General features: G+C 40.3%; 1 protein-coding gene across 2 annotated transcripts in view; it reads right to left on the bottom strand.

The window, feature by feature from the left end:
• CGN (cingulin) overlaps positions 1-23,832 on the bottom strand; it is a 380,943-nt gene that overhangs the window by 75,063 nt on the left and 282,048 nt on the right. For both annotated transcript variants that reach the window (XM_053704018.1, XM_053704029.1), the window contains 4 exons: positions 18,287-18,457; positions 17,945-18,106; positions 3,359-3,448; positions 2,991-3,074 (listed from right to left, as the gene is read on the bottom strand). In XM_053704018.1, coding sequence (XP_053559993.1) covers positions 2,991-3,074; positions 3,359-3,448; positions 17,945-18,106; positions 18,287-18,457 — 507 coding nt within the window. The remainder of the gene's footprint in view (positions 1-2,990; positions 3,075-3,358; positions 3,449-17,944; positions 18,107-18,286; positions 18,458-23,832) is intronic.

Raw genomic sequence — 23,832 nt, 5'->3', positions numbered from 1 at the left:
TTATCTGGTCTACAGATAATCTTGAGAGAAAGAACCTGCCCCAGGGGGAAAGGTCTTGAACTCCAATTTGTATCTGTGGGACACTATGTCCAACGCCCAGGGATCCGGGACATCCCGAACCCAAGCTTGAGTGAAAAAAGAAAGTCTGCCCCCCACACAATACGCTCCCGGATCGGGGGCAGGCCCTTCATGCTGGCTTTGAGTCAGTAACAGGCTTCTTAGATTGCTTCCCCTTGTTCCAAGACTGATTGGACTTCCAGGAGAACTTGGGCTGTTCCTGCTTAGAAGAGGAGGGGGAAGGCTTACCTGAAAAGTTTCGAAATGAACAAAAATTACTCTGACGAAACTTTCGGCTTATTTCTCTTATCCTGAGGGAGAGAATGTCCTTTTCCTTCCGTAATATCTGAAATAATCTCAGCTAAACCCGGCCCAAACAAGGTCTTACCCTTGTAAGAAATCGACAAAAGCTTAGACTTGGAGGACACATCCGCGGACCAGGACTTCAACCATAAGGCTCTGCGGGCCAGAACAGCAAAACCAGAAATCTTTGCTCCCAACTTGATGACCTGTAAGGAAGCATCCGTGATAAAGGAATTAGCCAACTTAAGCGCCTTGATCCTATCCTGGATCTCTTCAAGGGGAGTATCTGTTTGAATAGAATCAGACAACGCATCAAACCAATATGCTGCTGCACTAGTGACGGTAGCAATGCACACCGCAGGTTGCCACTGTAACCCCTGGTGAACATACATCCTTTTAAGTAACGCTTCCAACTTCTTATCCATAGGATCCTTAAAAGAACTGCTATCTTCTATGGGAATAGTGGTTCTTTTAGCCAAAGTGGAAATTGCTCGCTCCTTCCACCTTTGGAACCGTCTGCCAAGACTCCCTAATAGAATCAGCTATTGGAAACATCTCCTTAAAAATTGGAGAAGGGCAAAAAGGAATCCCAGGCTTCTCCCACTCCCGTGCAATAATCTCTGAAGCAAGGTCTGGAACAGAAAATACCTCCACTGCGGAAAGAACGTCAAAGTACTTGTTCAGCTTACTAGATTTCTTAAGAATGACTACGACAGTCGTGTCAGAGTCATCTTAAGTAGCCAAAACCTCCTTAAGTAACAAACGGAGGAGCACTAGCTTAAACCTAAAGGAAACAACTTCAGCATCAGAAGAAGGAATTACACTGTCTGAGATTTCCCCCTCAAACGCTACTGAAGTATCTTCCCCCTTAGACTTTTGGGAAGAAACATTCGACATAGCCATACCCATGTCAGAAACCTTACTCACTGAATCCTTACATTTCCTCTTACGCTTCTCCTGCAGCATGGGAAAAGCAGACAGAGCATCAGTTACCGCAGAGGATATCTGGGTAGCAATGCCCTGCAAGGTAACCCCAACCGGAGTAAAAGAAGAAACACAGGGCACTGCATGAGTAGACACCAAAGTTTGAGACCTTTGAGGAGAAAGCTGCGGCATATCTTTAACAGGAGACCCCTGAACAGCATCCGCCTTAGCTAATGATGGCTCAGATTCAAAAAGTTTATCCCTATAATGTAATGTTCTATCAATACATGATGAACAAAAAGGGATTGGAGGTTCCACATTAGAATCAAAGCATAAGCTACATGTAACGTCTTGCAAGGCCTCTTGATCCATCTTAACCCAAAACAAATCAAACTGGCTTCCTAGGTTTGAAAAATAAAAAAAGTTACTTTCACTTTAAATTTTAAAAGTAAAAAAAAAAAATTCTGCTATTTTTCCTATAAAACAAAATACCGCCAAACTACAGCACCTTATAACCCTCAGACAGCCTCCTCACCTCAGCACACCCTGCTGAGGTGCCTACCTGACCTCCTGAAGCCGGATAAATCAACGATCCGGATCCAAAAACAAAGAGTGCAAATCAGCTACAAAGCGTCCCAACTAGAGACGCTGCAAATAACCTCCACTCCAGACCGGAACAAACAGAAAGAGTTCCGGAAAGGCGCGCAACCAAATTGCCGCCTCAGAAACCTGCCCCTCCTATTCGTGGGCGTTCCAAACAGACCGGCCGCCATTACTGTCTCCAAAAGAAGCCGGTACTTTACAGAGAACATGCAGCAAACACACCACTGCAAATAAAACAGAGCCTCTCCACAGTGCGAACACACAAATAGGATTTTCGGCCCCAAAATAACAGTCAAAGTGCCATATTCTTCCTTATCTAAGAAAAATAAAAACAGGCACTTACCTGACTTTGAATCTGCCCGGCAGCAGGGCAGCTCACAAGGTATGAGAAGGCATCCTCTCCCCATAGACCTGTAGAACACAAAGGAAAGATTGAATAATCCTAATTAGGCTTTCAGGATAGGGCAGCAACAATATTTGGAAGGCACAGTGAGAATTAAACCCCACAAGTTTCCAAGTGCTTAAAAGCCACCACAGCTCTACTGATGAGACTGACATGGACTACAGCTAAACCCTAGGAAAGATCAGAACAACTTGCTCTGCTTTAGAAAATAAAAAAATCTTGATTGAAGAATCTTCTATCTGACACCTAAAACTTTACCACCTCCTTGCAACAGGCAAAGATAATGACTGGGGTTTGTGGGTAGGGAAGTGATATTTAACAGCTTTGCTGTGGTGCTCTTTGCCTCCTCCCGCTTGCCAGGAGTGATATTCCCAACAGTAATTATGATGATCCGTAGACTCACCGTGTCATTAGAAAGAAATAAAAAATAAAGGAGCAAAGTAAACATTGTGTGAGAGTGGGAGATATATTGGGACAGAAGGGAGGGACGAGTGAAACTAAGAAACTTAGAATAGGAGCAAATTCTGTCTCCCGGAGATAGCTTTAGATTTGTCAACTTTGATTACATCATAGATGTTCCCATGTAATTTACTTTTTTTACATGAAGTGCAATCCGTATAAATTACGACTGAATCAACCTACTCTTATTTCTTAAAAGGACATCTTGAAAGATCAGATAACAAGCTGGATTTTTATTTACCTGTCTTTCAAGTGAGATTTTGTCACACTCCAGGTCCTGCCGGCTGGATCTCTCCTGCATGAGCTCGGAGCGCAACTGATCCATCTGTAAAAAGGGGTAAGGATATCAGACTTGGCAGTACATGGGGTCACCAGTCAAGCTAAAAGCCTGGTATAGAATGTCGCAATACTAGGCTATAGACAACAGTCTCAGCTAATTAACAAAAAAAAAACATAGAATCAAAGAGAAGTAATCAGCAACTCCCATGACTATGAACACAATTAGTAGCACTAGCACCCACCTATTACTACAGACATTTTATCAGACAATCTCTTCATTTCAAGCACACACAACCCTTCTCCCAACATCATCCAAGCATTCCATCTTACCTGCTCTCTGCTCCTGTTAACCCTATCTGTTAGGAGCTCCACTGTGTTCTTCTCTTCATCCAATTCCACTTCCAGACGCTTCATCTTATCCTACAAAATTACACAGATTTATGTACGCTGCTTAAGTGAGCGGTGAGCTTGTTATACGTGCTCATAGACATCAATGGGGAGAACCGGCTGAGAAAAAGTCTAACACCTGCCAAAAAGCAGCATAAAACTCAGCAACCCAATTGATTCCTATGGGGAAACACATTTTATGTTTACATCTAACACCCTAACATGAACCCCGTTTCTATACACCCCTAAACTTACACTTATTAACCCCTAATCTGCCGCCCCCGACATTGCCGGCACCTACATTATACTTATTAACCCCTAATCTGCCACTCCGGACATCGCCACCACCTACATTATATTTATTAACCCCTAATTTGCTGCCCCCAACATCGCCGCCACCTACATTATATTTATTAACCCCTATTCTGCTGCCCCTAACATCGCCGCAACCTACCTACATTTATTAACCCCTAATCTGCCGCCCCCAATATTACCGCCACTATTCTAAATAGGATTGAGCTTGCATTCTATTGGCTGATTGGAACAGCCAATAGAATGCCAGCTCAATCCTATTGGCTGATTGGATCAGCCAATAGGATTTTTTCTACCTTAGTTCTGATTGGCTGATAGAATTCTATCAGCCAATCGGAATCTAAGGGACGCCATCTTGGAGGACGTCACATAAAGAAACATACATTCTGAAGAAGCCGTCGATTGAAGAGGATGCTCCGCGCCGGATGTCTTGAAGATGGAGCCGCTCCGCGTCAGAAGGATGAAGATAGAAGATGTCGTCTGGATGACCACTTCTGCCGGCTTCGTTGAGGACAGCTTGCCGCTTGGATGAAGACTTCTCCCGGTAAGTGACTCTTCCAGGGTTAGTGTTAGGATTTTTTAAGGGTGTATTAAGTGTTTTTTTTTTTTTTAGGTTAGGGCTTTGGGCAGTAATAGAGTTAAATGCCCTTTTAAGGGCAATGCCCATCCAAATGCCCTTTTCAGGGCAATGGGGAGCTTAGTTTTTTTTCTAGTTAGGGTTTTATTTGGGGGGTTGGTTGTGTGGGTGGTGGATTTTACTGTTGGGGGGGTGTTTGTATTTTTTTTTATAGGTAAAAGAGCTGATTTCTTTGGGGCAATGCCCTGCAAAAGGCCCCTTTAAGAGCTATTGATAGTTTAGTTTAGGCTAGGGTTTTTATTTATTTTGGGGGGCTTTTTTTATTTTGATAGGGCTCTTAGATTAGGTGTAATTAGTTTAAATATCTTGCAATTTGTTTTTTATTTTTTGTAATTTAGTGTTTGTTTTTTTTGTAATTTAGCGAATTGTATTTAATTTATTTAATTATATTTAATTTAGGTAAGTTATTTCATTGTAGTGTAGTGTTAGTGTAACTTAGGTTAGGTTTTTTTTACAGGTAATTTGTATTTATTTTAGCTAGGTAGTTATTAAATAGTTAATAACTATTTAGTAACTATTCTACATAGTTAAAATAAATACAAACTTGCCTGTAAAATAAAAATAAACCCTAAGCTAGATACAATGTAACTATTAGTTATATAGTAGCCAGCTTAGGGTTTATTTTATAGGTAAGTATTTAGTTTTAAATAGGAATAATTTAGTTAATGATATTAATTTTATTTAGATTTATTTAAATTATATTTAAGTAAGGGGGTTTTAGGGTTAATAAATTTAGAATAGTTGCAGTGACGTTAGGGGTTAATCGGTAGTTTATGGGTCTTAGTGTACTTTTTAGCACTTTAGTTATGAGTTTTATGCTACGGCTTTGTAGCGTAAAACTCATAACTACTGACTTTAAAATGCGTTAGGAATCTTGGTGGTAGAGGGTGTAACGCTCACTTTTTGGCCTCCCAGGACAAACTCGTAATACCAGCACTATGGAAGTCCCATAGAAAGAAGCCTTTACGAAAGTTACATAAGTAGGTTTGCGGTAAGGCCAAAAAAGTGTGCGGTACACCTATACCTGCAAGACTCTTAAAGGGACATTATACACTCATTTTTTCTTTGCATAAATGTTTTGTAGATCTATTTATATAGCCCATAAAGTTTTTTTTAAAATAACATAATTTATGTAAGAACTTACCTGATAAATTAATTTCTTTCATATTAGCAAGAGTCCATGAGCTAGTGACGTATGGGATATACATTCCTACCAGGAGGGGCAAAGTTTCCCAAACCTCAAAATGCCTATAAATACACCCCTCACCACACCCACAAATCAGTTTAACGAATAGCCAAGAAGTGGGGTGATAAGAAAAAAACTGTGAAAGCATAAAAAATAAGGAATTGGAATAATTGTGCTTTATACAAAAAAATCATAACCACCACAAAAAAGGGTGGGCCTCATGGACTCTTGCTAATAGGAAAGAAATGAATTTATCAGGTAAGTTCTTACATAAATTATGTTTTCTTTCATGTAATTAGCAAGAGTCCATGAGCTAGTGACGTATGGGATAATGACTACCCAAGATGTGGATCTTCCACGCAAGAGTCACTAGAGAGGGAGGGATAAAATAAAGACAGCCAATTCCGCTGAAAATAATCCACACCCAAAATAAAGTTTAAATCTTATAATGAAAAAAACTGAAATTATAAGCAGAAGAATCAAACTGAAACAGCTGCCTGAAGTACTTTTCTACCAAAAACTGCTTCAGAAGAAGAAAACACATCAAAATGTTAGAATTTAGTAAAAGTATGCAAAGAAGAACAAGTTGCTGCTTTGCAAATCTGATCAACAGAAGCTTCATTCCTAAAAGCCCAGGAAGTAGAAACTGACCTAGTAGAATGAGCTGTAATCCTTTGAGGCGGAGTTTTGCCCGACTCGACATAAGCATGATGAATTAAAGATTTCAACCAAGATGCCAAATAAATGGCAGAGGCCTTCTGACCTTTCCTAGAACCGGAAAAGATAACAAAAAGACTAGAAGTCTTTCGGAAATTCTTAGTAGCTTCAACATAATATTTCAAAGCTCTAACTACATCCAAAGAATGCAATGATTTCTCCTTAGAATTCTTAGGATTAGGACATAATGAAGGAACCACAATTTCTCTACTAAATGTTGTTAGAATTAACAACCTTAGGTAAAAATTGAAAAGAAGTTCGCAACACCGCCTTATCCTGATGAAAAATCAGAAAAGGAGACTCACAAGAAAGAGCAGATAATTCAGAAACTCTTCTAGCAGAAGAGATGGCCAAAAGAAACAAAACTTTCCAAGAAAGTAATTTAATGTCCAATGAATGCATAGGTTCAAATGGAGGAGCTTGAAGAGCCCCCAGAACCAAATTCAAACTCCAAGGAGGAGAAATTGACTTAATGACAGGTTTTATACGAACCAAAGCTTGTACAAAACAATGAATATCAGGAAGATTAGCAATCTTTCTGTGAAAAAAGAACAGAAAGAGCAGAGATTTGTCCTTTCAAGGAACTTGCAGACAAACCTTTATCCAAACCATCCTGAAGAAACTGTAAAATTCTCGGAATTCTAAAAGAATGCCAGGAAAAATGATGAGAAAGACACCAAGAAATGTAAGTCTTCCAGACTCTATAATATATCTTCCTAGATACAGATTTATGAGCCTGTAACATAGTATTAATCACAGAGTCAGAGAAACCTCTTTGACTAAGAATCAAGCGTTCAATCTCCATACCTTTAAATTTAAGGATTTGAGATCCTGATGGAAAAAAGGACCTTGCGACAGAAGGTCTGGTCTTAACGGAAGAGTCCACGGTTGGCAAGAGGCCATCCAGACAAGATCCGCATACCAAAACCTGTGAGGCCATGCTGGAGCCACCAGCAGAACAAACGAGCATTCCTTCAGAATCTTGGAGAACTAGAGGCGGAAAGATATAGGCAGGATGATACTTCCAAGGAAGTGACAATGCATCCACTGCTTCCGCTTGAGGATACCTGGATCTGGACAGATACCTGGGAAGTTTCTTGTTTAGATGAGAAGCCATCAGATCTATTTCTGGAAGTCCCCACATTTGAACAATCTGAAGAAATACCTCTGGGTGAAGAGACCATTCGCCCGGATGTAACATTTGGCGGCTGAGATAATCCGCTTCCCAATTGTCTATACCTGGGATATGAACCGCAGAAATTAGACAGGAGCTGGATTCCGTCCAAACCAGAATTCGAGATACTTCTTTCATAGCCAGAGGACTGTGAGTCCCTCCTTGATGATTGATATATGCCACAGTTGTGACATTGTCTGTCTGAAAACAAATGAACGATTCTCTCTTTAGAAGAGGCCATGACTGAAGAGCTCTGAAAATTGCACGGAGTTCCAAAATATTGATTGGTAATCTCACCTCCTGAGATTCCCAAACCCCTTGTGCTGTCAGAGACCCCCAAACTGCTCCCCAACCTGTCAGACTTGCATCTGTTGAAATCACAGTCCAGGTTGGAAGAACAAAAGAAGCCCCCTGAACTAAACGTTGATGATCTGTCCACCATGTCAGAGAGTGTCGTACAAACGGTTTTAAAGATATCAATTGATGCATCTTTGTGAAATCCCTGCACCACTGGTTCAGCATACAGAGCTGAAGAGGTCGCATGTGAAAACGAGCAAAGGGGATCGCGTCCGATGCAGCAGTCATAAGACCTAGAATTATCATGAATAAGGCTACCGAAGGGAATGATTGAGACTGAAGGTTTCGACAAGCTGAAACCAATTTTAGACGTCTCTTGTCTGTCAGAGACAGAGTCATGGACACTGATTCTATCTGGAAATCTAAAAAGGTTACCCTTGTCTGAGGAATCAATGAACTTTTTGGTAAATTGATCCTCCAACCATGATCTTGAAGAAATAACACAAGTCGATTCGTATGAGATTCTGCTAAATGTGAAGACTGAGCAAGTACCAAGATATCGTCCAAATAAGGAAATACCACAATACCCTGTTCTCTGATTACAGACAGAAGGGCACCGAGAACCTTTGTAAAAATTCTTGGAGCTGTTGCTAGGCCAAACGGCAGAGCCACAAACTGGTAATGCTTGTCTAGGAAAGAGAATCTCAGAAACTGATAGTGATCTGGATGAATCGGAATATGCAGATATGCATCCTGTAAATCTATTGTGGACATATAATGCCCTTGCTGAACAAAAGGCAGGATAGTCCTTATAGTTACCATTTTGAATGTTGGTATTCTTACATAACGATTCAATATTTTTAGATCCAGAACTGGTCTGAAGGAATTCTCCTTCTTTGGTACAATGAAGAGATTTGAATAAAACCCCAGTCCCTGTTCCAGAACTGGAACTGGCATAATTACTCCAGCCAACTCTAGATCTGAAACACATTTCAGAAATGCCTGAGCCTTCGCTGGATTTTCTGGGACACGGGAAAGAAAAAATCTCTTTGCAGGAGGCCTTATTTTGAAGCCAATTCTGTACCCTTCTAAAACAATGTTCTGAATCCAAAGATTGTGAATTGAATTGATCCAAATTTCTTTGAAAAATCGTAATCTGCCCCCTACCAGCTGAGCTGGAATGAGGGCCGCACCTTCATGTGGACTTGGGAGCTGGCTTTGGTTTTCTAAAAGGCTTGGATTTATTCCAGACTGGAGATGGTTTCCAAACTGAAACTGCTCCTGAGGATGAAGGATCAGGCTTTTGTTCCTTATTGTGACGAAAGGAACAGTTGAGATAATAGAATCCAACTGAGAACCAAATAATTTATTACCCTGGAAAGAAAGGGAAAGCAAAGTTGACTTAGAAGACATATCAGCATTCCAAGTTTTAAGCCATAAAGCTCTTCTAGCTAAAATAGCTAGAGACATATACCTGACATCAACTCTAATGATATCAAAGATGGCATCACAAATAAAGTTATTAGCATGTTGAAGAAGATTAACAATGCTATGAGAATTATGATCTGTTACTTGTTGCGCTAAAGCTTCTAACCAAAAAGTTGAAGCTGCAGCAACATCCGCTAAAGATATAGCAGGTCTAAGAAGATTACCTGAACATAAGTAAGCTTTTCTTAGAAAGGATTCAATCTTCCTATCTAAAGGATCCTTAAAGGAAGTACTATCTGCCGTAGGAATAGTAGTACGTTTAGCAAGAGTAGAGATAGCCCCATCAACTTTAGGGATTTTGTCCCAAAACTCTAATCTGTCAGATGGCACAGGATATAATTGCTTAAAACGTTTAGAAGGAGTAAATGAATTACCCAAATTATTCCATTCCCTGGAGATTACTTCAGAAATAGCATCAGGGACAGGAAAAACTTCTGGAATAACTACAGGAGATTTAAAAAACAGAATTTATGCTTACCTGATCAATTACTTTCTCCAACGGTGTGTCCGGTCCACGGCGTCATCCTTACTTGTGGGATATTCTCCTCCCCAACAGGAAATGGCAAAGAGCCCAGCAAAGCTGGTCACATGATCCCTCCTAGGCTCCGCCTTCCCCAGTCATTCGACCGACGTAAAGGAGGAATATGCATAGGAGAAATCATATGATACCGTGGTGACTGTAGTTAGAGAAAATAATTCATCAGACCTGATTAAAAAAACAGGGCGGGCCGTGGACCGGACACACCGTTGGAGAAAGTAATTTATCAGGTAAGCATAAATTCTGTTTTCTCCAACATAGGTGTGTCCGGTCCACGGCGTCATCCTTACTTGTGGGAACCAATACCAAAGCTTTAGGACACGGATGATGGGAGGGAGCAAATCAGGTCACCTAGATGGAAGGCACCACGGTTTGCAAAACCTTTCTCCCAAAAATAGCCTCAGAAGAAGCAAAAGTATCAAATTTGTAAAATTTGGTAAAAGTGTGCAGTGAAGACCAAGTCGCTGCCTTACATATCTGATCAACAGAAGCCTCGTTCTTGAAGGCCCATGTGGAAGCCACAGCCCTAGTGGAGTGAGCTGTGATTCTTTCAGGAGGCTGCCGTCCGGCAGTCTCATAAGCCAATCGGATGATGCTTTTAAGCCAAAAAGAGAGAGAGGTAGAAGTTGCTTTTTGACCTCTCCTTTTACCAGAGTAAACAACAAACAAGGAAGATGTTTGTCTGAAATCCTTTGTAGCCTCTAAATAGAATTTTAGAGCACGAACTACATCCAAATTGTGCAACAAACGTTCCTTCTTTGAAACTGGATTCTGACACAAAGAAGGCACAACTATCTCCTGGTTAATATTTTTGTTAGAAACAACTTTCGGAAGAAAACCAGGTTTAGTATGCAAAACCACCTTATCTGCATGGAACACCAGATAAGGAGGAGAACACTGCAGAGCAGATAACTCTGAAACTCTTCTAGCAGAAGAAATTGCAACCAAAAACAAAACTTTCCAAGATAATAACTTAATATCTACGGAATGTAAGGGTTCAAACGGAACCCCTTGAAGAACTGAAAGAACTAAATTGAGACTCCAAGGAGGAGTCAAAGGTTTGTAAACAGGCTTGATTCTAACCAGAGCCTGAACAAAAGCTTGAACATCTGGCACAGCCGCCAGCTTTTTGTGAAGTAAAACAGATAAAGCAGAAATCTGTCCCTTCAAAGAACTTGCAGATAATCCTTTCTCCAAACCCTCTTGTAGAAAGGATAGAATCTTAGGAATTTTTACCCTGTTCCATGGGAATCCTTTCGATTCGCACCAACAGATATATTTCTTCCATACTTTATGGTAAATTTTCCTAGTTACAGGCTTTCTAGCCTGAATAAGAGTATCAATGACAGAATCTGAGAACCCACGCTTTGATAAAATCAAGCGTTCAATCTCCAAGCAGTCAGTTGGAGCGAGGCCAGATTCGGATGTTCGAACGGACCTTGAACAAGAAGGTCCCGTCTCAAAGGTAGCTTCCATGGCGGAGCCGATGACATATTCACCAGGTCTGCATACCAAGTTCTGCGTGGCCACGCAGGAGCTATCAAGATCACCGAAGCCCTCTCCTGATTGATCCTGGCTACCAGCCTGGGAATGAGAGGAAACGGTGGGAATACATAGGCTAGGTTGAAGGTCCAAGGTGCTACTAGTGCATCTACTAGAGTCGCCTTGGGATCCCTGGATCTGGACCCGTAGCAAGGAACCTTGAAGTTCTGACGAGACGCCATCAGATCCATGTCTGGAATGCCCCATAATTGAGTTATGTGGGCAAAGATTTCCGGATGGAGTTCCCACTCCCCCGGATGAAAAGTCTGACGACTCAGAAAATCCGCTTCCCAATTTTCTACTCCTGGGATGTGGATTGCAGACAAGTGGTAGGAGTGAATCTCCGCCCATTGAATTACTTTGGTCACTTCTTCCATCGCCAGGGAACTCCTTGTTCCCCGCTGATGGTTGATATATGCAACAGTCGTCATGTTGTCTGATTGAAACCTTATGAATTTGGCCTTTGCTAGTTGAGGCCAAGCCTTGAGAGCATTGAATATCGCTCTCAGTTCCAGAATGTTTATCGGGAGAAGAGATTCTTCCCGAGACCATAGACCCTGAGCTTTCAGGGAGTTCCAGACCGCGCCCCAGCCCACCAGACTGGCGTCGGTCGTGACAATGACCCACTCTGGTCTGCGGAAGCTCATCCCTTGAGACAGGTTGTCCAGGGTCAGCCACCAACGGAGTGAATCTCTGGTCCTCTGATCTACTTGGATCGTCGGGGACAAGTCTGTATAATCCCCATTCCACTGTCTGAGCATGCACAGTTGTAATGGTCTTAGATGAATCCGCGCAAAAGGAACTATGTCCATTGCCGCAACCATCAAACCTATTACTTCCATGCACTGCGCTATGGAAGGAAGAAGAACAGAATGAAGTACTTGACAAGAGCTTAGAAGTTTTGATTTTCTGGCCTCTGTCAGAAAAATCTTCATTTCTAAGGAGTCTATTATTGTTCCCAAGAAGGGAACTCTTGTTGACGGGAATAGAAAACTTTTTTCTACGTTCACTTTCCACCCGTGAGATCTGAGAAAGGCTAGGACAATGTCCGTATGAGCCTTTGCTTGTGGCAGAGACGACGCTTGAATTAGAATGTCGTCCAAGTAAGGTACTACTGCAATGCCCCTTGGCCTTATCACCGCTAGAAGGGACCCTAGTACCTTTGTGAAAATTCTTGGAGCAGTGGCTAATCCGAATGGAAGTGCCACAAACTGGCAATGCCTGTCCAGAAAGGCGAATCTTAGGAACCGATGATGTTCCTTGTGGATAGGAATATGTAGATACGCATCCTTTAAAACCACCGTGGTCATGAATTGACCTTCCTGGATGGTAGGAAGAATTGTCCGAATGGTTTCCATTTTGAACGATGGAACCCTGAGAAATTTGTTTAGGATCTTGAGATCCAAAATTGGCCTGAATGTTCCCTCTTTTTTGGGAACTATGAACAGATTGGAGTAAAACCCCATCCCTTGTTCTCCTAATGGAACAGGATGAATCACTCCCATTTTTAACAGGTCTTCTACACAATGTAAGAATGCCTGTCTTTTTATTTGGTCTGAAGACAATTGAGACCTGTGGAACCTTCCCCTTGGGGGTAGTTCCTTGAATTCCAGGAGATAACCTTGAGAAACTATTTCTAGCGCCCAAGGATCCTGAACATCTCTTGCCCAAGCCTGAGCGAAGAGAGAGAGTCTGCCTCCCACCAGATCCGGTCCCGGATCGGGGGCCAGCATCTCATGCTGTCTTGGTAGCGGTAGCAGGCTTCTTGGCCTGCTTACCCTTGTTCCAGCCTTGCATCGGTCTCCAGGCTGGCTTGGTTTGAGAAGAATTACCCTCTTGCTTAGAGGATGTAGAGCTTGAGGCTGGTCCGTTTCTGCGAAAAGGATGAAAATTTGTTTTATTTTTAGCCTTAAAAGACCTATCCTGAGGAAGGGCGTGGCCCTTTCCCCCAGTGATGTCTGAAATAATCTCTTTCAAGTCAGGGCCAAACAGCGTTTTCCCCTTGAAAGGGATGTTAAGCAATTTGTTCTTGGAGGACACATCCGCTGACCAAGACTTTAGCCAAAGCGCTCTGCGCGCCACAATAGCAAAACCTGAATTTTTCGCCGCTAATCTAGCTAATTGCAAAGTGGCGTCTAAGGTAAAAGAGTTAGCCAATTTAAGTGCTTGAACTCTGTCCATAACCTCCTCATAAGAAGATGCTTTATTGAGCGACTTTTCTAGTTCTTCGAACCAGAAACACGCTGCTGTAGTGACAGGAACAATGCATGAAATTGGTTGTAGAAGGTAACCTTGCTGAACAAACATCTTTTTAAGCAAACCCTCTAATTTTTTTATCCATAGGATCTTTGAAAGCACAACTATCTTCTATGGGGATAGTGGTGCGTTTGTTTAGAGTAGAAACCGCCCCCTCGACCTTGGGGACTGTCTGCCATAAGTCCTTCCTGGGGTCGACCATAGGAAATAATTTCTTAAATATAGGGGGAGGGACAAAAGGTAAGCCGGGCCTTTCCCATTCTTTATTTACAATGTCCGCCACCCGCTTGGGTATAGGAAAAGCTTCGGGGGGCACCGGGACCTCTAGGAACTTGTCCATCTTACATAATTTCTCTGGAATGAACAAATTGTCACAATCATCCAGAGTAGATAACACCTCCTTAAGCAGAGCGCGGAGATGTTCCAATTTAAATTTGAATGTAATAACGTCAGGTTCAGCTTGTTGAGAAATTTTTCCTGAATCTGAAATTTCTCCCTCAGACAAAACCTCCCTGGCCCCTTCAGACTGGTGTAAGGGCATGTCAGAACCATTATCATCAGCGTCCTCATGCTCTTCAGTATCTAAAACAGAGCAGTCACGCTTTCGCTGATAAGCGGGCATTTTGGCTAAAATGTTTTTAATAGAATTATCCATTACAGCCGTTAATTGTTGCATAGTAAGGAGGATTGGCGCACTAGATGCACTAGGGACCTCCTGAGTGGGCAAGACTGGTGTAGACATGGAAGGAGATGATGCAGTACCATGCTTACTCCCCTCACTTAAGGAATCAGTTTGGGCAACATTATTATCAGTGGCATCATTGTCCCTACTTTGTTTGTCACATTCATCACATATATTTAAATGGAGAGGAACCTTGGCTTCCGAACATACAGAACATCGTCTATCTGCTAGTTCAGACATGTTAATAGGCATAAACTTGATAACAAAGCACAAAAAACGTTTTAAAATAAAACCGTTACTGTCTCTTTAAATTTTAAACTGAACACACTTTATTACTGAATATGCGAAAAAGTATGAAGGAATTGTTCAAAATTCACCAAAATTTCACCACAGTGTCTTAAAGCCTTAAAAGTATTGCACACCAAATTTGAAAGCTTTAACTCTTAAAATAACGGAACCGGAGCCGTTTTTACATTTAACCCCTATACAGTCCCTGGTATCTGCTTTGCTGAGACCAAACCAAGCCCAGAGGGGAATACGATACCAAATGACGCCTTCAATAAGCTTTTTCAGTGGATCTGAGCTCCTCACACATGCATCTGCATGCCTTGCTTCTCAAAAACAACTGCGAGTGGCGCGAAAATGAGGCTCTGCCTATGACTAGAAAAGGCCCCCAGTGAAAAAGGTGTCCAATACAGTGCCTGCCGTTTTTTTTAACAGAATTCCCAAGATTAAAATAACTCTCCAAAGTTATAAACCATTAAATATGCTTATAAAGTAATCGTTTTAGCCCAGAAAAATGTCTACCAGTCTTTAAAGCCCTTGTGAAGCCCTTTATTCTTATATTAAAAATTAAGAAAATGGCTTACCGGATCCCATAGGGAAAATGACAGCTTCCAGCATTACCAAGTCTTGTTAGAAATGTGTCATACCTCAAGCAGCAAAAGTCTGCTCACTGTTTCCCCCAACTGAAGTTAATTCATCTCAACAGTCCTGTGTGGAAACAGCCATCGATTTTAGTAACGGTTGCTAAAATGATTTTCCTCTTACAAACAGAAATCTTCATCTCCTTTCTGTTTCAGAGTAAATAGTACATACCAGCACTATTTTAAAATAACAAACTCTTGATTGAAGAATAAAAACTACATTTAAACACCAAAAAACTCTTAGCCATCTCTGTGGAGATGTTGCCTGTGCAACGGCAAAGAGAATGACTGGGGAAGGCGGAGCCTAGGAGGGATCATGTGACCAGCTTTGCTGGGCTCTTTGCCATTTCCTGTTGGGGAGGAGAATATCCCACAAGTAAGGATGACGCCGTGGACCGGACACACCTATGTTGGAGAAACCTTATTTAAACGTTTAGATTTAGTATCAAGAGGACCAGAATCCTCTATTTCTAATGCAATTAATACTTCTTTAAGTAAAGAACGAATAAATTCCATTTTGAATAAATATGAAGATTTATCAGTATCAACCTCTGAAACAGAATCCTCTGAACCAGAGGAATCATTATCAGAATCAGAATGATGATGTTCATTTAAAAATTCGTCTGAAAAATGAGAAGTTTTAAAAGACCTTTTACGTTTACTAGAAGGAGGAATAACAGACATAGCCTATGGATTTAGACACAAAATCTCTTATGTTAACAGGAACACTAGTATTAGATGTTGATGGAACAGCAACAGGTAATGTAGTATTACTAAAGGAAATATTATCTGCATTAACAAGTTTGTCATGACATTCATTACAAACAACAGCTGGAGGAACAGATACCACAAGTTTACAGCAGATACACTTAACTTTGGTAGATCCAGCACCAGGCAGTGATTTTCCAGTAGTATCTTCTGACTCAGGGTCAATCTGGGACATCTTGCAATATGTAATAGAAAAAACAACATATAAAGCAAAATTGATTAAATTCCTTAAATGACAGTTTCAGGAATGGGAAAAAATGCCAGTGAACAAGCTTCTAGCAACCAGAAGCAATAAATAATGAGACTTAGATAATGTGGAGACAATAATGACGCCCATATTTTTTAGCGCCAAAAAAAGACGCCCACATTATTTGGCGCCCAAATGCTTTTGGCGCCAAAAATGACGCCACATCCGGAACGCCGACACTTTTGCCGCAAAAACGTCAAATAAATTACGCAACTTCCGGCGACACGTATGACGCCGGAAATAGAAAACATTTTTTGCGCCAAAAAAGTCCGCGCCAAGAATGACGCAATAAAATGAAGCATTTTCAGCCCCCGCGAGCCTAACAGCCCGAAGGAAAAAAAGTCAATTTTAAGGTAAGAAAAAAATGATAAATTGATATGCATTATCCCAAATATGAAACTGACTGTCTGAAATAAGGAACGTTGAACATCCTGAGTCAAGGCAAATAAATGTTTGAATACATATATTTAGAACTTTATATAAAAGTGCCCAACCATAGCTTAGAGTGTCGTAGAAAGCCAAACCAGTACTGAAACGAAAATCAGTAGAGGTAATGGTATATATAAAAGAGTATATCGTCGATCTGAAAAGGGAGGTAAGAGATGAATCTCTACGACCGATAACAGAGAACCTATGAAATAGACCCCGTAGAAGGAGATCATTGAATTCAAATAGGCAATACTCTCCTCACATCCCTCTGACATTCACTGCACGCTGAGAGGAAAACCGGGCTCCAACCTGCTGCGGAGCGCATATCAACGTAGAATCTAGCACAAACTTACTTCACCACCTCCATAGGAGGCAAAGTTTGTAAAAATGATTTGTGGGTGTGGTGAGGGGTGTATTTATAGGCATTTTGAGGTTTGGGAAACTTTGCCCCTCCTGGTAGGAATGTATATCCCATACGTCACTAGCTCATGGACTCTTGCTAATTACATGAAAGAAAAATGTATAGTTTTGCTTATTTTTAAATAACATTGCCCTGATTTTCAGACTCCTAACCAAGCCCCAAAGTTTTATGTGAATACAGTCAGCTACCTTCTCCAGCTTGCTCCTGTTTGTGTAAAGGGTCTTTTCATATGCAAAAGAAGGGGGAGGGGGGAGTGTCTTATTTGCCACTTGCAGTGGGCTTTCCTTTTCAACAGAGCCAAACTGACCGCTTCTAAGTTAGTTTTTAAACAGTTTTATACTGGATTTTTATATCGGCATCTTATTCTTTATAGTAGTGTCTATTACATGCAGTTATATGAAAATGAGTGTATACTGTCCCTTTAATACCAGCGGGCGTATAAAACCAGCGTTAGGACCTGTTAACGCTGCTTTTTTACCTTAACGCACAACTCGTAATCTAGCCGTTAGTGTTTACTGTTATAAAAAGGTATAGAAAGTTTACATTGTAAATATTAGGCAAAAAGGAAAACAGTTTAATATCTAAAAAGGACTGCAGATATGCCTACTAAATTTAGATTATTCTGATATTAGAATTACACATATTAAAAACAAATTACAAAAAAACACTATATTGATAAAGGTGTAACATGTTAGTGATAATAAGGGTCTACAGTTCCATGAACGATGAAAACAGGACAGTGGTTTATAGAGAGGTGAAGCTTGTATACTAAGTGACGTTTGTTATACCTGTTCTATACTGCATACACCTATAAACTTGGTTTAGATTATAACTAGTTATTTGTTTGTATTGATCATATTCTATAAAACAGCTTATAGATATAGAAAGAACCTCTCACAAATAACTAACCTCAAGTACTTTGACTTGCCGAGATCGGTCATCTTGATAACGCTTCTTGGACTCTATATCCTGTTCCAGGCTCTGCAGTCGCTGACTGACCAGCTCTTTGTCCAACAGAGCACTTTCCCTCTCAGCCTGGCTCTCCTGTAGAGCTTGTTTAAGCTTCTGAATCTGAGGACGAACAGACAACACATGCTGGTCAACAGTATGCCCTGAATAGTGGACTAACTGTGCTACTACAGAGCTATTTCATGCCAAACTTTAAACTGGCCAATGAAAATAAAAATAAATTACTATGACAATAAGACCACATGAGAAGCATGATAATTAGCCTATATGTTGTATCCTTACCTCCTCCTGTAACCGGACAGTGCTAAACTGGGTCTTCTCAGCTTCCTCTAAACGCTCCTTGGCCTGTTTTTGAGCCTCGCTGATTTCCCTGCGCGATTTCTCCTTGTATTCCTCCAGCTGATTCTGGAGCATCTGAAGAGAGTAACGTGACTCGCTTGACATGTTGTCCAGCTGAAAGGAAAGAAAAGGGATCAATGATTAGAAAAAAAGTCACATTTTCTACTACATGCTACATTAGGGCAACACTTTTCAAATTTCTTAGAGCTCATACACATGAACACATTATAGGTATTTTTTTTAATTCCTAAACAGTTTTTTGCTTTTGAGATGACGAGCAACAGTCAACATGTTTGTTCGTTTTTATATTTAGAGATGCTCAGATTCAGGAAAGTTCTCCTATTTAGTTACAAGCTAAAATGACATTGTCATATATTTACCAATGTATCAATTTATTTATTCATTAAAAGTAATATTACTATTAGATCAGGCATGTTCCCAGTATAAACAATGAGGACCACCTCGTAAAGGCCCTATGAACCCTATAGAGACAACCCCAGATCTTATAACATGTTTTATCTGGCAACTGTACTTAGCTTTGGGGTGAAAGTAGCCTTTGATCAATATGTCTTGTGTTTTTGCAATTTTCTGGTTGACATTTAAAAAGTTTTACTAGTTCCTTCCTTTCTTGATAAAGAAGATAAAACATTATTTATATAGCTTACCTGATGAATTAATTTACTTCATCGTGGCGAGAGTCCACAAGCTGTTACGTATGGGATATACATTCCTACCAGGAGGAGGCAATGTTTCCCAAACCTCAAAAGCCTATAAAACCCCTCCCACCTCATTCATACCTCCGTTTGACGTTTAGCCAAGAGGTGAGGTGGTAAATTGAGCAAAAGCCAAAAAATGAGGGGCAGAAAAAAAAAAGAAGATGTGCTTTAAACAAAAAACAACCCCAAAACAGGTGTGGCCTTGTTGACTCTCGCCACCATGAAATTAATGAATTTATCAGGTAAGATAAATTAGGTTTTCTTTCATTTAGGTGGTGAGAGTCCACGATCTGTTACATATGGGATATAATACCAAATGGAAATCCACGAGTAACAAATGGAGGGATAAAATAAATAGCTTTTTTTTCGCAGAAAAAATAAATCCAAAAAACCCAAAATAATGTCTTATGACAAAACTCAATATATATGCACAATTTTCAAAATGAGACAGCTGCCTTAAGGACCTTTCTACCAAAGGCTGCTTCTGCCAAAGCAAAAACAAAAATGGAAAAATTTAGTTAAAAGGTATGCAGAGAAGACCAAGTAGCCGCTTTGCAAATTTGATCAACTGAAGAGTCATTCTTGAAAGCCCAAGATGTGGCAACTGATCTAGTAGAATGAGCTGTAATTCTCTGTGGCGGAAGCTGATCTGCCTCCAAATAAGCTCTGTGAATCATAAGTTTTAACTAAGATGCTAAAGAAATAGAAGAGGCTTTCTGGCCTGTCTTATCCTTAGTAGCATCAGCATAATATTTCAATGCACTAACAACATCCAAAGAATGCAAACCTTTTTCAGAAGCATTTTTTTGGATTAGGACACAAGAAGGGAATGTCAAATTCCCTATAAATGTAGTCTGCAAAACAGCTTTATCTTGATGGAAAATCAGATAAGGAGACTCAAGCTAGAGCAGACAATTCAGAAACTCTTCTAGCAGAAGAGATAGCCAAAAAAACAACAACACTTTCCATGAAAGTAGTTTAATGTCCAATTCATGCATAGGCTCAAAATGAGGAGACTGAAAAACTTGTAATACTAGGTGAAGACTACAAGGAGGAAAAATAAGCATAATAACAGGTTTAATCTGAATTAAAGCCTGAAAAAAACAATGCACATCAGGAAGGTTAGCAATCTTTCTATGAAATAATACAGAAAGAGCAGAGATTTGTCCTTTCAAAGTACTGGCAGATAAACCTTTATCTAAACCATTCTGCAAAAACTTTAGAATTCTAGGAATTCTAAAAGAATGCCAAAAGTAATCATGGTTGATACACCATGAGATATATGTTTTCCAAACTTTGTTATCAATTTTTCTAGAAACAGGCTTGCAAGCCTGAATCATAGTATTAATCACAATTCAGAGAATCCTCTATGACTGAGAACTAAGCATTTAATTTCCATGCCATCAAGTGTAGAAATGATGGAAGAAGGGACCTTGAGGCAGAAGGTCTGGTCTTAGAGGAAGAGGCCAAGGCGGGTAACTGGACATTCGGACCAGGTCCGCATACCAAATCATGCGTGGCCACGCTGGGGCTATTAGAAATACAGATGACTGTTCCATTTTTATTTTGGAAATCACTCTGGAGAGCAGGATCAGAGGGGCAAATATATAAGCAGGCTGGAAGGATCATGGAACTGCTAGAGCATCCAACACCTCTGCCTGAGGATCCCTGGACCTCACAAGGTACCTGGGAAGTTTGTTGTACAAACGAGAGGGCATCAGATACATTTCTGGTAAGCCCCAGTGTTTTGCAATTATAAAGAACACATCTTGGTGGAGAGACCACTCTCCTGGATTTAGGTACTGACGACTGAAGTAGTCTGCCTCCCAGTTGTCGACACCTGGGATGTGAATCGCAAGTGATGAGGCAGGAATTGGTTTCTGCCCAAAAGAAGATTCAAGATACTTCTATCTAGAGTACTGCAAGTTCCCCCTGAATGATTGACATAAGCTACAGCTGTAATATTGTCTGTCTGAAAACGGAGATAAGGCTCCCTTTTCAAGCATGAATGGCCCTTAAGAGTGCACTGAGCTCTAAAACATTGATTGGTAGCCTCGTCTCCCGAGGATTCCAAACTCCATGTGCTGTCAAGAAACCCCCAGAGAGCTCCCCAACCTTGCATCTGTGGTGATCACAGACCTGGTAGGATGAGCAAAAGAAGCCCCCTTAACAATAGACTGATGATTCAGCCACCAAGTCATATATATATGCGCGTGTTGGAATCTAAGAATATCTGTTGGGATAACTTAGTATAATCCTTGCACCACTGGCGCAGCATAAAAAGCTGAAGAGGTCTCATATGGAATCAAGCAAATGTAATTGCGTCCAAAGCTGCAATCATGAGGCCTAGTACTTCCATACACAGAGCTACTGAAGGGAATGAGAGAGACTGAAGGTTCAGACAAACATATCTATTTTATTGGTCTCTTTTCTATCAGGGAAAGGATCATGGATACTAAATCTATCTGGAAACCTAAAAAGTTAACCTTTGTCTAAGGAATCAAGGAACTCTTTAGTAAATTGACCCTCTAACCATGTCTTTGAGGAAACAACAGTCGTGTTGTGTGACATTCTGCTAAATGAGAAGATTGAGCTAGTACAAAGATATTGTCCAGGTAAGGAAATACTGCAATACCCTGAGCTCTGATCACAATTAAAAGGGCACCAAGAACCTTGGTGAATATTCTGGGGGCTGTAACTAGACCAAACAGAAGAGCAATTAACTGATAATGCTTTTCCAGTAAAAGAAAACCTCAAAAACTGAATGTTCTGGGTGGATTGGGATGTGAAGGTAAGAATCCTGTAAAACTATTGGGGACATAAAGTGACCTTGCTGAGGAAGAAAAGCTCCCTTACCTCCAGTAATAAAATCTAGTTGAGACCCAAACAAATTCTTTCCTTGGAAACAAAGGGACAGTAGTCTAGATTTAGACACCATGACAGCATTCCAGGATTTAAGCAATAAGGCTCTTCTGGTAAGTATAGCTAGATACATGATTTTTATGTTTATTTCCATAATATCAAATACTGCATTGAAAAAATAGTTTGCATTTTGAAGTAAATCAATAAATTAGAATATTCAGGGTCAGTGGATAACTGCTGTGCAAGACTGGTTAGACAGAAAGTAGAAGCAGCAGCAATAGATATAGCTGGTCTAAGTATATAGCCAGTATGCAGAAATGCCCTTCTTAGATAAGATTGAAGTTTTCTGTATAAAGGGGCTTTAAAATAAATACGGTCTTCTAGAGGAATAGTAGTGTGTTAAGCCAGAGTGAAAATGGCCCCATCGACTTTAGGAACCGATTCCCATAACTCTAATTTATCAGCAGTGAGAGGATATAATTTCTTAAACCTTGTAGAAGGATTAAAATAACCACCTGGTTTAGACCATTCCTTAATCATATCAGAGACAGCATCCGGCACAGTGAAAATCTCAGGGACGTTGACAACAGTTTTATATACTGAATTTAAACGATTACATGGTTTATCATTAGGTTTTTATTCTTCAATCCCCAGAGTGACTAAGGCTTATTTCAAAAGATAACAGATATGTTCAATTTTAAATAAATACAAAAAAAAAAATGAGGGAGCCTCACTATTAGAGGAATCCTCATAGTTTGAAGATACTTCAGTATTTTGTAGGTCAGAAGAGGTAAAATTTGAAATGACCTTTTTCGCTTATTTGAAAGCGGTAGTGCAGCCAGGGCCTTTATGATTAATGCAGTAATGAACTCATTCATTGCTGTAGGTACTCCAACTGCATCTATCTGTAAGGAGGAGACATAGAAACATGAGATTGGTCGGTAATCAATAAAATATCCAAACATGAATAACATAAATGAGCTGAAGAAGGTACTTCAGTTTTACAATAAGCATTGGTCAATTTAGGGACAGATTGGTGCTGCTCCATTATGGCAACAATTTGAGTCAATTTAATGCAATAATTACTATACTAATCCCCTTAAAGGGACAGTCAACTCCAACATTTTTATTGTTTAAAAAGCTAGATAATCCCTTTATTACCCATTCCCCAGTTTTGCACAGCCAACATGGTTATATTAATATACGTTTTACCTCTGTGATTACCCTGTATCTAAGCCTCTTCTGACAGCCCCCTGATCACATGACTTTATTATCTATTGACTTGCATTTTAGCCAATTAGTGCTGTGTTGTGCACAACTTCATAGGTGTAAGCACAATGTTATCTATATGGCCCACATGAACTAGCAGTCTCCTGTTGTGAAAGCTATTAAAAAAGCATGTGATAAGAGGCTGTCTGGTGGCTTAGAAATAGGCAGAAATTTAGAGGTTAAAAGTTATAAAGAATATTCATATAACAATGTTGGTTGTGCAAAGCCGGGGAATGGGTAGTAAAGGCATTATCTATCTTTTTGAACAACAATTTTAGTGTTGACTTTCCCTTTAAGGCAAGCTGTATGAGGAAAGGAAAAGCTTGTCCCCTTTATGTAGCGTTGCTTTGACATTAAAGCGCAAAGCAAATACAGCCTAGGGAATCAATAACAGTCAATGTGCGCAATTTTCATACACTATTTATTGGAAAAAAATGGTTCGCTTGTGTTAGACAGGTGCGCATCCGTTGACACATTCTTTTAGTCTTATTTGCGCGTTCTATGAAGTGCTTTCAGAATTTGAAAAATTTGCCGCCAAATATGAAGCACGTTTGAACGCTTGTGTTATGGTGCGCAAACCTAACAAACATGTAATTTGCCTGTTACAAAGGTTTACATGAAGCGTCAGATTTGGTGAGCGTA

Source organism: Bombina bombina, chromosome 1 (assembly GCF_027579735.1).
Source record: "Bombina bombina isolate aBomBom1 chromosome 1, aBomBom1.pri, whole genome shotgun sequence".
Classification (NCBI taxonomy): Eukaryota; Metazoa; Chordata; class Amphibia; order Anura; family Bombinatoridae; genus Bombina; species Bombina bombina.
This window is presented reverse-complemented; position numbering and strand designations above follow the sequence as displayed.